Genomic DNA, 15,004 nt, shown 5'->3' on the forward strand with positions numbered 1-15,004 from the left:
AAGAAATATGAGAATGTTTGTTGGTGCATTTTCAACCAAAACATTACCATGTATTTATAATGGACTTTGTGGGGTTAAAATGGTCAAACAAACTCAAAAAACTGAAAACCTGCAGAAAAATTAAAAAAAAAAAGGTCAAATTTTTTGAAAAACCGGATCGGATCCGGATCGGATTGGATCCGGTATTTATCCGGAAAAAAATCGGTTTTCCTGAGAATCTGGATCCGGTTGGAACCGGATCGGATCTCGGATCCGGATCCGGATCCGATTTTGAGTCGGATCGATTCTGGGTGTGTCCGGTTCCGGATCGGGTCTTCGGATCGGATCTGGATCCCGTTTTTTTGTGCATCTATAGCCAACAATAGACAACCAGAAGCAACCAAGGTAAGTCATGTGTCGGTGATTTTACCACACTGACCAAGATAAAGAGAGCGCAATGTAGACCCATATTTTAGCAACGGGGTTAGACATGAATCAGTGATACATGGGCAACCAAATCTTTAACAGCAAAGAGTCAATTTCTCTAATTTGTTATGCCGTTTAAGCAGGAGTTTATCAATGATATAAGAATCAATATCGATAGAATTTCCATTTGAGCATCGGATTTTCAAGCATTTACAACTAGAATTTTGTATATCACGAAAACCAGGTCAGACCGAAACATACATCAACATAAGTCAACGTCCGAGATATCCCAAAAATGTCCAAACGAGATCTCTATGAGATCCGAGTTCTCCAACCTTGAAGACCCCCCACTGGTTCTTTGTGAAGGCACAAAAATGACTGTTTTTGTCAACGTTATGGATTTGTGCCGAACGTATTGAAATGTCCCGTTCATATCGATTATAAATGTTTCATATAAATTGATTTCGTTGCGAGGTTTTAACCTCTATATGAGACGTTTTTCAAAGACTGCATTCGATTTTTAAAAACAAACCATAACCTTTATGTTATCGATAAAGGTTTAAAAACATTACGAAGATTATCAAATAATGATAATCTAAAATATAGCGTTCTCACACGACCATTACATAATGGTTTACAATAATATTACACAACAACTTAAGTCTTCGAATGCAGTTTTTAAACAATATTATACAAGCATGCAGACTCCAATCCTGTCTTTATTTAGCATGCAACAGCGAAAACTCTAAATAATCACATGAGAATAAACATGCTTAAAACGTCAACAAAAATGTTGGTGAGTTATAGGTTTAACCTATACATTTATCAAATCGCAATAATGGACCACAAGATTTCACTTATTCAATAATCTTACACTCGCAAGTGTATAAAAATCATTCATATGATGAACACCTGGTAACCGACATTAACTTTAATGCATATAGAATATTCCCCGCATACTCGCAAGTATGTCATAAATTGGCAATCGCAATCACCATATAAATCGAAGTACTAAAGCCATTCATAACTTGAATGGGGGTTGTTAGGCCCAATAGATCTATCTTTAGGATTCGCGTCAATTAGGGGCCATTTCCCTAATTCTTAGGCTACCAAACATGAAGGGGCAATATTCAGTTTAATAATCCAACCATAGAATGTAGTTTCGCGCACTTGTGTCTATTTTGTAAAATATTTATAAAGCTGCATGTATTCTCATCCCAAAAATATTAGATTTTAAAAGTGGGACTATAACTCACTTTCACAGATTTTCACTTCGTCGGAAAATAAGACTTGGCCACGGGTCGATTCACGAACCTCAAGTTTAGTAGGTAAACCTACTGGAAGTGACAAGAAATGATTTAGCTTCAAAGGATCTTTGATGGCTTGAAAGTTCTTGAATTAGAATGATAACCTACTGTAAATAACAGAGGTTTCTTGATCTTAAATGATTACTTGGAATGGATTAGAAAGCTTGTAAGTAGACTTGCAAACTTAAAAGTGTTCTTGAAGTTTATTTGAGTAGTTGTTTTGAAAGTTGATCTAGGTTAGGATTTATGAACTAGATTGAGCTAGATTTTGTTGAAGATGATGAAGAACACTTATAACACCAAGAGAGAATTTGAGAGAGATAAGTTTGATGCATGAAAGTTGAAAAATGAAAGTGTTATGGTTGGTGAAGAAAAAATGTGATCCTACCCTTGAATATAAGGTTCAATTAGTTTGTATTTTTGTTAGATATTTCATGCTAGTTGCCAAATGATGGTTCCCACATGTTTAGGTGACTCATTAAGGCTGCTAAGAGATGATCATTGAAGTGTATATACCAATAGTATATACATTTAGAAGTTGTGTATTGTACGTGTACGAATACGGATTGAATACGAGTAAATAGTGTTTACTGTAGTAAATAGGTTTTTACTGTAGCAAATAGTATTTTACTGTAACAAAGTGAAAATTTACTGTAGCAAATAGTGTTTTACTGTAGCAAATAGTGTTTTACTGTAGCAAATAGTGTTTTAGTTGTACATCTTTGATTTAATTGTATTTCTTCTTATATATGTATATATATATATATATATATATATATATATATATATATATATATATAATAAAAACTTATATCATAAAAAAATAAAACGATTATATAATTATTATAAGTTATGACGTTCGTGAATCATCAGGCAAACGGGGTGGTCAATTGTCTACATTAACTCATTTCAATTAATCAAGTCTTAACAAGTTTGACTGCTTAACATGTTGAAAACATTTAATCATGCAAATATAGTTTTCATTTAATATATAATCATGGAAAAGTTCGGGTCACTACACGTATGTATTCTACTTTCTAAACATCATCATCTAGAAGACATTAGCTACATAATGACTGTTCCCGAACATTTATGTGTGAACATAATAGGACCCAATAGCGATTCTAGGATCAAAAGAATGGCTATTTGAGCAGTACTTTGTAATTTTTCTCTAAAGAATGGCTCAAAACCATTATTTTATAAACATAAAGGCTGAAAATTTAGTGGTATTATGTTCAATTACGCGATACTTTGTAAAATAATTTCCACGGTAGTGGGGTCCAAAGACCCCACTCCCTTGGCCTAAATTCGCCCATGATGGGACACATCTCTATAAATACTCTGTTTGTGTAGATGTGGGCCCTGAGAAACTGTCGTATTTGGCTTTATAATAACGAATTTAATAGTTTAATTTTGACAGAATGCACAGGCAACCTGATCATGTGATGACTTTTTTACTGGCTGAAATGGGAACAAGTGGTTCGCTTGATGGTCAGCAGAGATTGGTGGTCAAGGGCCGATTTTCTCCTAAGAATTTCGAAGGATTACTAAGAAGATATATTAGTAAGTTCTGCTTTATTTACAGTGGTTTTTAAACATAAAAACTCACTGTTGTCTTGATTTATGGTATTGTAAAGGTTGAATTAATGTTATTGGTTGATATTGCAGACGAATATATGTCACCTGTAATGGCTGCAGAAGTCCAGATACTATTCTTTCATAGAAGAATCGTCTCTTCTTCCTTAGATGTTAACAGGTTAATATTTAAACACTGACTCAAAACATACAAATAACTTGTTCATAATCAGAAACTGGATGAGTTTATCATTTTTTATAAATATATTAATATTATAGTAATATTATTATGATTATTTTATAAAGATGTCCTAGTATTATCTACAGTGTGGTTCTGGGCGGTCAGTGGCCATATCAACTCACTCGAAAACGCATATAAACAAGTAGAGGGTGATGTAAAGCGCGCTTTAACAAGATCTGGTTGGTAGCTGACAAAAACAGTGATCAGAAATTCATACATGTTTATAGACAGCCGACGAATCTAAAGAGGAGCTTACACCGTACTACATAACACCCCATACACCATTACTGTCATTACATAACTTCATATATAATCTAATAATCTAATTTATTGGTGGTCTATATATGCATTGTCTTTGGATGACTTCAACAACATATTTGACATGTTTTGAAACATGTCAAATAATTGGATCAAAAACCATTCTTACCGGGCCCAAATGATCCCTTGGTCCCACGCATGCGAAGATTGAAACAATGACAACGCAGGTTCGTTTATCGGGCCTGGCATGCTGTGGGGAAATGGGTGATGGTGTTTCGCTAGGCTCCAGTGGGCTACCGGGGACCGCTGGATGGGTTGACAAAGTCAACACAGGGCTAACATGTCCCTGCCGATACACATGTTTTGAAACAAAACATATTTGACCAGTTAGAGTTATTACAAACTACCGGTTTAATTAATGGGTCAGAATTCCCTCCCACCACCTTTTTTATTTTATTGTAAATTATAAATAGAAACTGAAGAATAAATGAGATAATAATAATGTGTACAACTCATGACTGGAATAAGCATATGTACCTTTCTTACAGGACTATTATATATAATCAACAAGACGAGTGCGATACACATTAGCTTCTTCAAATATATTTCCCGAACTACAATAGTTAGTTTCCAGCCCTCCAATAACACTCGATTAGTCGATTGCCTCCTTGAGCATACAAATTAAGCCGCTGCATCTCATAGCATTACCTCAAAAAAAACAAAGCAGGATGGATATAAAATTACAAAAACATCATCAATCTCAAAAAAAAAAAAAAAAAAAAAAAAAAAAACAAAGCAGGATGGATATAAAATTACAAAAACAAAATACTACATGGATTCAATTAAACATCTAATAAGCGGGACAGAAAAATTTACAAAAAAAGAAAATACATGGATTTAATCAAACATTAATGCATAACTTCAAGCTTTATCGAATACAAAAAATATATAGTTCAAATGTGTTTCACATGGATATGAAATTGTAAGAGATAAGGATATGGAATCTCTATAGAGGAACACATAAAAAAAATAAAATTTAGAGTTTAATACATATTGATACATTAAAAAAGAATTAAAGGGACAACGGAATGCCAGGTGTGGCTTCAAGAGTTTTAAATGCCTATATTGGGGCCTGAACCCATGTTACTTGAGTTACGATCTTGACATCCTCTCTCAGTAATCTAAAAAAATCGACTGCGTCTGGTTGGTTCTGGCTTCCTTTCTCAATGACTAATATAGACAGGCGTTTGCAGCCAAGAGCTATAGATATCAATCCTCTTTCACAAAGTTTCTTACAATAACCGACATGAAGTGTCTTCAAATTTTGACAATATAATCCAATTGACTCCCAACCAGCAATCCCAATACTGTTACATCCTGTTAAGTTCCACTCTTGTAACAAAGGACAACCTCTTGAGATTTTAACTATAACATCATCATCAGCTCCAGAGCAAGTAATGTTAAGATATTTAAGTTTTGAACCAAATCCTCCTAAACCAATAGGTTCCAACACAATATTAGTAGGAAAATGAGTACCAATACTTAGATACTCGAGACCACCTCCACTTACAATATTACTAACATCCATAGAAGCATCCAAGTCAAGATTATAAGCTTCTAAACAAGAAAGACTTGGAGACAACACTCCAAAGCCTACGCCATGGATTCTATTACAACAACTTATTCTCAGTGCTCTTAGTTGACGACAGTTTTGGTTGAGAAAAAAAACTCCATTGTCGGTAATCTTAATGCAATAATTGAGATTCACCTCATCTAAAAATTTGCATGATTTTGATAATATTTCCAATCCACCATCAGTAACATGTGTAAAACTAAGACTGATAACAGACAACAACGGACAACCAGAAGCAACCAATGAAAATCCCGTTTCGGTGATAAAACCACACTGATCAAGATAAAGAGAGCGCAATGTAGACCCGTATTTTAGCAACGGGTTTAAACATGAATCAGTGATATGTGGGCAATAAAATATCCGACAGCCAACAGTTAATTTCTCTAATTTTTTATGCCGTTTAAGCAGTTTATCAATGATATAGGAATCAACGATAGAATTTTCATCCGAGCATCGGATTTTCAAGCATTTACAACTCGAATTTTGTATATCACGAAAACTAGTACAGGTTAGACCGAAACATGTTTTATCAGTAGTTGAGTTCAGTTTTTGAAACACATAGTACCAACTGTCATAATCAAGTTGAACTTGTTGTCTATTACAAGGCCGCCGGAGACTTGAACCTGCAACCATCGTTGTTCAATATTCAATTCAATTCAATCAATTTAATTCTGTAAATAACAAGGCTCCAAACTATATATTACGGTAAAAAAGTATAAGTTAAGCGATAAATTTATACCTGTGCGTAATCGATAAGATGATGAGATCGACAATTGCTAGGGTTCGTTGAGGTTGGAGAAAGATAATGGAGGCTTTCTGTTTTATACTTGGAGAGGGGGTTGGGTTGGGTTGGGTTGGGTTGGATTGGGTTTCTGACCTTTCTGTTTTATACTTGGAGAAGGGGTGGGGTTGGGTTGGGTTGGATTGGATTGGATTGGATTGGGTTTCTGACTCACTATGACGGTTTACCAAAGAGTATCGTTCACGTATTACTTGTTCATTAATTTATGTATTTCTATTTCTATTTTTATGTATATGTATAATGTATATGTATATGTATATATGTATATGTATAATGTATAATGTATAATGTATATGTATGTATATAAAAGGAATAATAATAATAATAATAATAACCTTTGGAGTTGGAGTAGGTTACCGACAATGGAGTTTTTTTATATTATATTATATTATTTTGTTACAAAAGAGAAATTAAATTATTACATCTTAGTAGTACTTTCCAGAATATAACTTCTCAAAATTATATTATATTTATACATTATATTATATTATATTATAATCATATCATATCATATATAATAATAATATAATACGGGGTGAGGATCCATGGAGAATCAAAGGTAGTAGAGAACTCATGGAACTATCGACTAACCTTTCATACTTGCGTGCAGATTGACTTTTTTTTTTTTTTTTTTTGCATATTGACTTTTTTTTCTGTGCAGTTTTTTTTGGTGTAGATTGAGTCAATCTGCGTGCAGATTGATTTTTTTGCAGTTTTTTTTTTGCAGATTGACTTTTTTTTCTGTACAGTTTTTTTTGTGCAGATTAAGTCAATCTGCGTGCAGATTGACTTTTTTTTGCTTTTTTCTTGTGTGCAGATTGACTTTTTTTCAAAAAAAAAAAAAAAAAAAACGTAAAGTTTTTTTTCCCGATTTTTTTTTCAAAATTTAGCCCGATTTAGAGTTTAGGGTTTAGTGCTTAGGGCTTAGGGTTTAGTGTTTTGGGTTTAGGGACTAAACCCAAAACACTAAACCCTAAGCCCTAAACCATAAACTCTAAACCGTTCGTGTTAAAAACTCAATCTAAACCCTAAATCTAAATCCTAAACCCTAATTTATAAACCCTAATTTCTAAACCCTAATTTATGTTTATGAACGATTTGATGCAATAGGACGAAAATACCCTTACTAATATGAGTGAAATAAGTGAAATAACATGGTGCTAAGAAAGAGGCTCGACATGGAAGTGAAATAAGTGAAATAACATGGTGTTATGGGTTCTCTCCTATGTCAAGTTCTCTCTAGATCCTTTCACTATAATACGTTATACTATAAGTGGAGAAATTTTTTTTTTTTGTCATTTACTCGTTGGTAGATATAAAACGAGAATGTTTATTTATTTAGTTTTTGTTATAAAAGTCAGAAAAAGTGTGCCAATTTCATATGAATTCAAATGAGTATGATAAACGTACAGTAAATTATAGTATTATAAATACCCATGAGATGTAAACATTCGATACACTTCTTACTTGAATATATTTCATATACTCACTTCTTTCATCTTTAATATCTATTAGTAGTCTGTAGTCCAGAATCAAGCCTAAAAGGTAGTCATAAACTCCTAAATTATAACACGTTATCACCACGAAGTGCTCCGTATAATCAAGGTTTATCTAAGCAAGCACAAGTTACTAATCAAGGCAAGAAATTCTTTAACGATATCTTCTATTATTTATTAGTAAGGTAAATATTATTATCATCATAAGTAAAATTATATTTTTGTAATCTAACTTTTATTAACTTCACTAACATTTATATTTATGTTATTTAAGTTATATGGTCGGTTATACCGTATGAATAATATTTCTGTAATCTAACTTTTATTAACTTCACTAACATTTATATTTATGTTATTTAAGTTATATATGGTCGGTTATACCGCCTGAATTATATTTCTGTAATCTAAATCTTATTAACTTCAATAATATTTATATTTATGTTATTTAAGTTATATATGGTCGGTTATACCGCCTGAATTATATTTCTGTAATCTAACTCTTATTAACTTCACTAACATTTATATTTATTGTAGCGACCCGACAAAATCGTCATTTGACGGCGCCGTCTACTTAGGTCCCGTTACGTGGTCATAAGTCTTTAAAACAACGTTTGACCAAAAGTATGTCGCATTCATTTCAAAAGTATAGATGTTTCAAGGTTTACAAAGTAGTTCGACAACTAGTTACGTTACAAAGTTTAAAGTACAAATGAAACATATGCGACACAATTTGAAAGTAGCCAAAAGACGCTCCACGTATGCATGTATACTCGACATCCAAGCAAGTATCAAAAGAAATGAGCGGAAGCATGTATCACAAAATGTTCAAGGACCTGAGAAAAACATAGAAATCTGTCAACGAAAACATTGGTGAAATCATAGGTTTAAGTAAGTAAGTACAAGTGAACCACACGATTTGTAACTTGATATAATAGTAATACATTCCAAAAGTTAATATTCACGAGCACCCAATTATCAATGCTTAACATTCCTTCCATAGAACCCCGTCACAATAGTGTTAGAACATACACTGTTTCTCGAAAATATATTCCATTCGTAAACGGTAGCGAACCGTTTGAATGAGGGTTTGTCAAACCCATATGGCCATATAACATAAGTTCTCGCTTACACCCGGCAAGTGTAACTAATGATAATCGAATTGAGGATTTTTGTTCAAACTCGTATGTAGAATGTTTGTTTTCCTGTACTTGTGTTCACTTAGTAAAAAGAAACGTTTATGTTTTCTCATCCCAAATGTAAGTTCAAAAGAGTAAAAGTGGGACTATGATCTCACCTTGAGTTCACGTATGTAAAGATACTTCAACAAGTAAACGTGTGCAAGAACGAATGCTAGTCTTGACCTAAACAAATAGGTTGTATCAATATCGGTAAACGCGGTCGGTCAAAGTGTTCAATTAGTCTAATGGCTCGTTACGACTCGATTACTAAAGCATGTGAGTCAAATTGTCACGTTTCATGCAAGATACAAGTATAAAAGCATGTTAGAATGATTGCACAAACATTTGATTAAGTTTGATTAAAAGTCAACTTTGGTCGGTCAAAGTTAACGAAAAAGTCAACACGTTCGGAACGGGTCCCGAACTATTTTTTTGAGGTTTTTATTCATATATAAGCATGTTAGAACAAGTTACATGTGAATCGGAGGTCCATAGCATGCCACACATTTTTCGTATATTGGACAAGGAGGTCAGAACCTGGACACGCCTAATGTCGCGCCGCGACATAGGCTGGCCGCGCCGCGGCAATACACGCGAGCTGGTACCTGGCCAGTTTCAGTTTTCTAAGTCTCAAACCAAAACCTTTTTATACATAAAACACAAACCGCAAACACTTAGAACTCGCATCTTATATCGTTGAAAAGCTCTTTTGACAAGGAAAACAACTAAGTACATTTCAACAACCAAAAACATCATTGTAACAATCGACTTTCCAAAATAAATGATCAATTAATGTTCATCATAAATGCTCAAGTTCATAAATGCACAAAATAGGATTCGGGAACTTAATGCATGCATATAATACGCCGATTATCCGTATCAATATCGGTAAACGCGGTCGGTCAAAGTGTTCAATTAGTCCTATGGCTCGTTACGACTCGTTTACTAAAGCATGTGAGTCAAATTGTCACGTTTCATGCAAGATACAAGTATAAAAGCATGTTAGAATGATTGCACAAACATTTGATTAAGTTTGATTAAAAGTCAACTTTGGTCGGTCAAAGTCAACGAAAAAGTCAACACATTCGGAACGGGTCCCGAACTATTTTTCTGAGGTTTTTATTCATATATAAGCATGTTAGAACAAGTTACATGTGAATCGGAGGTCCATAGCATGCCACACATTTTTCGTATATTGGACAAGGAGGTCAGAACCTGGACACGCCTAATGTCGCGCCGCGACATAGGCTGGCCGCGCCGCGGCAATACACGCGAGCTGGTACCTGGCCAGTTTCAGTTTTCTAAGTCTCAAACCAAAACCTTTTTATGCATAAAACACAAACCGCAAACACTTAGAACTCGCATCTTATATCGTTGAAAAGCTCTTTTGACAAGGAAAACAACTAAGTACATTTCAACAACCAAAAACATCATTTGTAACAATCGACTTTCCAAAATAAATGATCAATTAATGTTCATCATAAATGCTCAAGTTCATAAATGCACAAAATAGGATTCGGGAACTTAATGCATGCATATAATACGCCGTTTTGTAGATAATCAAGCATACAATCTAACTAACTACTTACCAACCACAATTCATGGCATTCAATACATTAAATGTTCACATTCAATTCTATCAAACCCTAACCAACAACATCAAAATCACTAATCATGTTTATGAAGTTTTCTAAAACAACTTACACATCAAATTGAAGCTAGTGATGTTAGGAACACATTTAATACATGCATTTATAACATTTAACATCATTCAAACAACCAAATCACCAAATCAAACACACCAAAGTTTCAAGTTCATGCTAGTTACCAAAATAACAAGATCGAACATATAAATCATATATTCATGTTAGACTTGAGCCATAGACACTAATTAACAACTTTATAAGTTAAAAACATCAAGAACACAAAATCTAGTGATTTTAGAAAGTTACCCAAACTTGATGAAATCGGTATGGAATCGAAGAGGAAGTTGCAAGGATTCCAAATATGTAATTTGTTTTGATTGAAGCTTGCAAGATGTGATTTGGATGATGAATCTTGAAATGGAGAAATGAGAGAAAATGTGAAAGTATTGAAAGAAAAGGAAAATGAAATGGAAAAGAAAGGGAGGTGGGGTTGACTAGTCAAATGCTAGTCACCTCTTTGGCACTTTGGCGAAACTAGTCCCTCGAGTTCGGTTGCGGGTGCGTGAATTACCTAAACGAGATATTTTTAAAACGCGTATCAACGGGAGATGTTATAAACATATAACGGAAATTTATAATAGTTAAACGGAAAAGTAAACGGAAAAAGGCGGGATGTTACATTACCTACTCCTTAAAAGAAATTTCATCACGAAATTTAAGTAGGCGTAGTAGTCGTTGTTTCTTCCTCGGAATCTTGCGTCTTCGGAACCTGGAAAAGATGAGGGTATTTCCTTTGCATTTGATCTTGTCTTTCCCAAGTAAACTCGGGTCCCCTTTTGGCGTTCCAGCGGACCTTGACAATCGGGATTCGGCTTTGTTTTAGCGTCTTGACAGAGGTGTCCACGATTTCAACCGGTTCCTCCACAAAATGAAGTTTGTCATCAATAGTAAGTTCCTCAAGAGGAATGACGATATCGGGTTCGGCAAGACACTTTTTCAAGTTGGATACATGAAAGGTAGGATGAACGGAGCTCAATTGAGATGGAAGATCTAAACGATAAGCAACGGTTCCAACACGCTCCAAGATTTCGAAAGGACCAATATACCGCGGGTTTAGCTTCCCGCGCTTCACGAATCGGATTACACCTTTCCAAGGTGCGACTTTTAACATTACGCGATCACCGACTTGAAATTCGAGGTCGTTGCGTCTTTTGTCGGTATAGCTCTTTTGACGACTACGGGTCGTCCTAAGCCTATCTCGGATTTGAACGATTTTCTCGGTTGTTTCATGAATGAGTTCGGGTCCGGTGATTTGTGTGTCGCCTACTTCGGCCCAACAAAGAGGTGAACGACATTTTCGGCCATATAAAGCTTCGAATGGTGTTAATACTCGCGTGATAACTATTGTTGTAGGAGAATTCGGCGAGAGGCAAGTGCTTATCCCAAGCTTTTCCAAAGTCGACAACGCAAGCTCGTAGCATGTCTTCTAAAGTTTGAATTGTGTATTTGCTTTGTCCGTCGGTTTGTGGATGATATGCGGTGCTCATGTCTAAACGCGTTCCCAACGCTTCTTGTAAAGTACGCCAAAATCTAGAAACAAAACGGCCATCTCGGTCGGAGATAATCGATAAGGGTACACCGTGTCGTGCTACGATTTCTTTAATGTAAAGTTGTGCGAGTTTCTCCATGTTGTCGGTTTCCTTCATGGATAGGAAATGTGCGGATTTGGTGAGACGGTCAACAATAACCCAAATAGTATCATAACCGCCAACCGTCTTTGGTAGTTTGGTGATAAAATCCATCGTTATCCTTTCCCACTTTCATTGCGGGATCTCGGGTTGTTGAAGTAGTCCGGACGGTCTTTGATGTTCGGCTTTGACTTTGGAGCAAGTTATGCACTTTCCAACATAAGTAGCAACGTCCTTTTTAATGTTCGGCCACCAATATTGTTCTTTGAGGTCGTGGTACATCTTATTGACACCGGGGTGAATCGAATATCTTGACTTATGGGCTTCATCCAAAATAAGGCTTCGCAAGTCCCCATAACTAGGCACCCAAATTCTTCCGGCGAAATATCGGAGTCCAGTTTCTTTAACTTCGAATCGAGAGGTGAGGACGTTCAAATGTTCGAGAGAGATGTTTTCATCCTTGAGAGCCTCGTCTTGGGCTACACGAATTTTACTATTTAGGTTGGTGTGAATGGTGATGTTTAAAGCTCGAACACGAAGAGGCACAACTCTTTCTTTTTGACTCAAGGCATCGGCTACTACGTTTGCCTTCCCGGGATGGTAACGAAGCTCACAATCATAATCATTTAAAGTTTCAATCCACCGTCGTTGTCTCATGTTTAGTTGCTTTTGATCAAAGATGTGTTGGAGGCTTTTGTGATCGGTGAAGATGGTACTTTTGGTTCCATAAAGATAGTGTCTCCACATTTTAAGTGCAAAGACAACGGCTCCGAGTTAGAGATCATGTGTCGTGTAGTTTCGTTCATGAATTTTGAGTTGTCGAGAAGCATAAGAAATGACTTTCGTTCGTTGCATCAACACACACCCAAAACCATGTTTCGAGGCGTCGCAATACACAACAAAATCATCATTGCCTTCGGGAAGTGACAATATAGGAGCGGTGGTTAGTTTTGTCTTCAAGATTTGAAATGCGGATTCTTGTTCGGTTGCCCAAACGAATTTCTTTCCCTTGTGAGTTAACGCGGTTAGAGGTCAAGCAACCAAAGAGAAATCCTTGATGAATCTACGGTAGTATCCGGCGAGACCCAAAAATTGACGAATGTGAGTAGGAGTAGTAGGAGTCTCCCATTTACTAATGGCTTCGATTTTCGATGGATCGACTTTAATACCATGATCACTTACAACATGACCGAGAAATTGAACTTCCTTCAACCAAAATTCACACTTGGAGAATTTGGCATAGAGTCGTTCTTGTCTCAAAAGTTCAAGCACAAGTCGGAGATGTTGTTCGTGTTCTTCTTCGCTTTTAGAATAGACCAAGATGTCATCGATGAACACAATAACGAATTTATCGAGATACGGTTTGCACACGCGGTTCATAAGGTCCATGAACACCGCTGGTGCATTAGTGAGACCAAATGGCATGACAAGGAATTCATAACTACCATAACGAGTTCGGAAAGCGGTTTTGGAGACATCTTCCCCCTTAACCCTTAATTGATGATAACCCGAGCGGAGATCGATTTTCGAATATACACAAGACCCTTGTAGTTGATCAAAGAGGTCATCGATGCGAGGAAGAGGATATCGGTTCTTAACCGTCAATTTATTTAGTTCACGATAATCAATGCACATTCGTAGGGATCCGTCTTTCTTTTTAACAAACAAAATCGGAGCACCCCATGGTGAATGGCTAGGTTGGATAAAACCACGGTCAAGTAGTTCTTGGATTTAACTTTGCAATTCTTTCATTTCGGATGGAGCAAGTCTATATGGTGCACGTGCTACGGGTACGGCTCCCGGAATAAGATCGATTTGGAATTCTACCGGTCGATGAGGTGGAAGACCCAGCAATTCGTAGGGAAATACATCAGAAAAGTCACTAACAATTGGCACATCATCGATATGCTTCTCATCGGACTCAACTTTCTTAACGTGGGCAAGGATCGCAAAACAACCCTTACGGAGTAGTTTTCTAACTTTAATGCATGAAACGAGGTTGAGTCCGGTGCAACTCTTATCGCCATAGACGATCAAAGGTTCGCCGTTCTCGATAGGAATCCGGATTGTGTTAAGATCATAAAGGATGTGAGATTTCATTTTGGCTAACCAATTCATACCGATTATTACATCGAAGCTTCCTAGTTCCATGGGTTTCGAGTCAATTTCAAACTCTTTACCCAAAATGTTTAACGTACACCCCCGGTAATATGTGTCGACACTCAATAGTTTCCCGTTGGCCACTTCAATGGTATAAGTGGTATCTAATGGAAGTGGGGGAGTGCTAAAAGAATGAGTCAAAGTCTTGGATACAAAACTCTTATCGGCACCCGAATCGAATAAACAAGTAACATAAGTGTTGTTGAGAAGAAACGTACCCGTGACTAATTCATTGTCATCTCGGGCTTCCTCGGTGTTGATGTTGAAAGCTCGGCCGCGTGTATTGGGGTTATCATTCTTCTTCGGGCATGCATTTCTATAATGGCCCGTTTGGCCACATTCGTAACAAGTGCCCGTCTTTGGTGCATTGGGCCCCTTTCGAGCAATGGGGGTGACACTTTTACATTCGTTGGCCTTATGACCAACTCCTTGGCACCGATGGCAAATTAGCTTGCCACATTCACCAAAGTGATGCTTGTTGCATTTGTTGCAAAGAGGTAGGTTTTCGGCATAACCCTTCTTGCCGTCGGAGGTGTAAGGCTTTTTGACAAAGTTGTTGTTGCTTGATTGAGGGGATTCCCATTTTCTTTTGTTGTTACCCGACTTATCCTCGGC

General features: G+C 36.2%; 1 protein-coding gene across 1 annotated transcript; it reads right to left on the reverse strand.

The window, feature by feature from the left end:
• Positions 1 to 4,906: 4,906 nt before the first annotated feature.
• Positions 4,907 to 6,052, reverse strand: LOC139902630 (F-box/LRR-repeat protein 12-like). The gene has a single exon (XM_071885237.1). It carries the CDS (start codon positions 6,050 to 6,052, stop codon positions 4,907 to 4,909), a length of 1,146 nt encoding a protein of 381 aa, XP_071741338.1.
• Between the last annotated feature and the right edge of the window lie 8,952 nt (positions 6,053 to 15,004).

The sequence above is a fragment of the Rutidosis leptorrhynchoides genome, chromosome 3, assembly GCF_046630445.1.
Source record: "Rutidosis leptorrhynchoides isolate AG116_Rl617_1_P2 chromosome 3, CSIRO_AGI_Rlap_v1, whole genome shotgun sequence".
Lineage (NCBI taxonomy): Eukaryota > Viridiplantae > Streptophyta > Magnoliopsida > Asterales > Asteraceae > Rutidosis > Rutidosis leptorrhynchoides.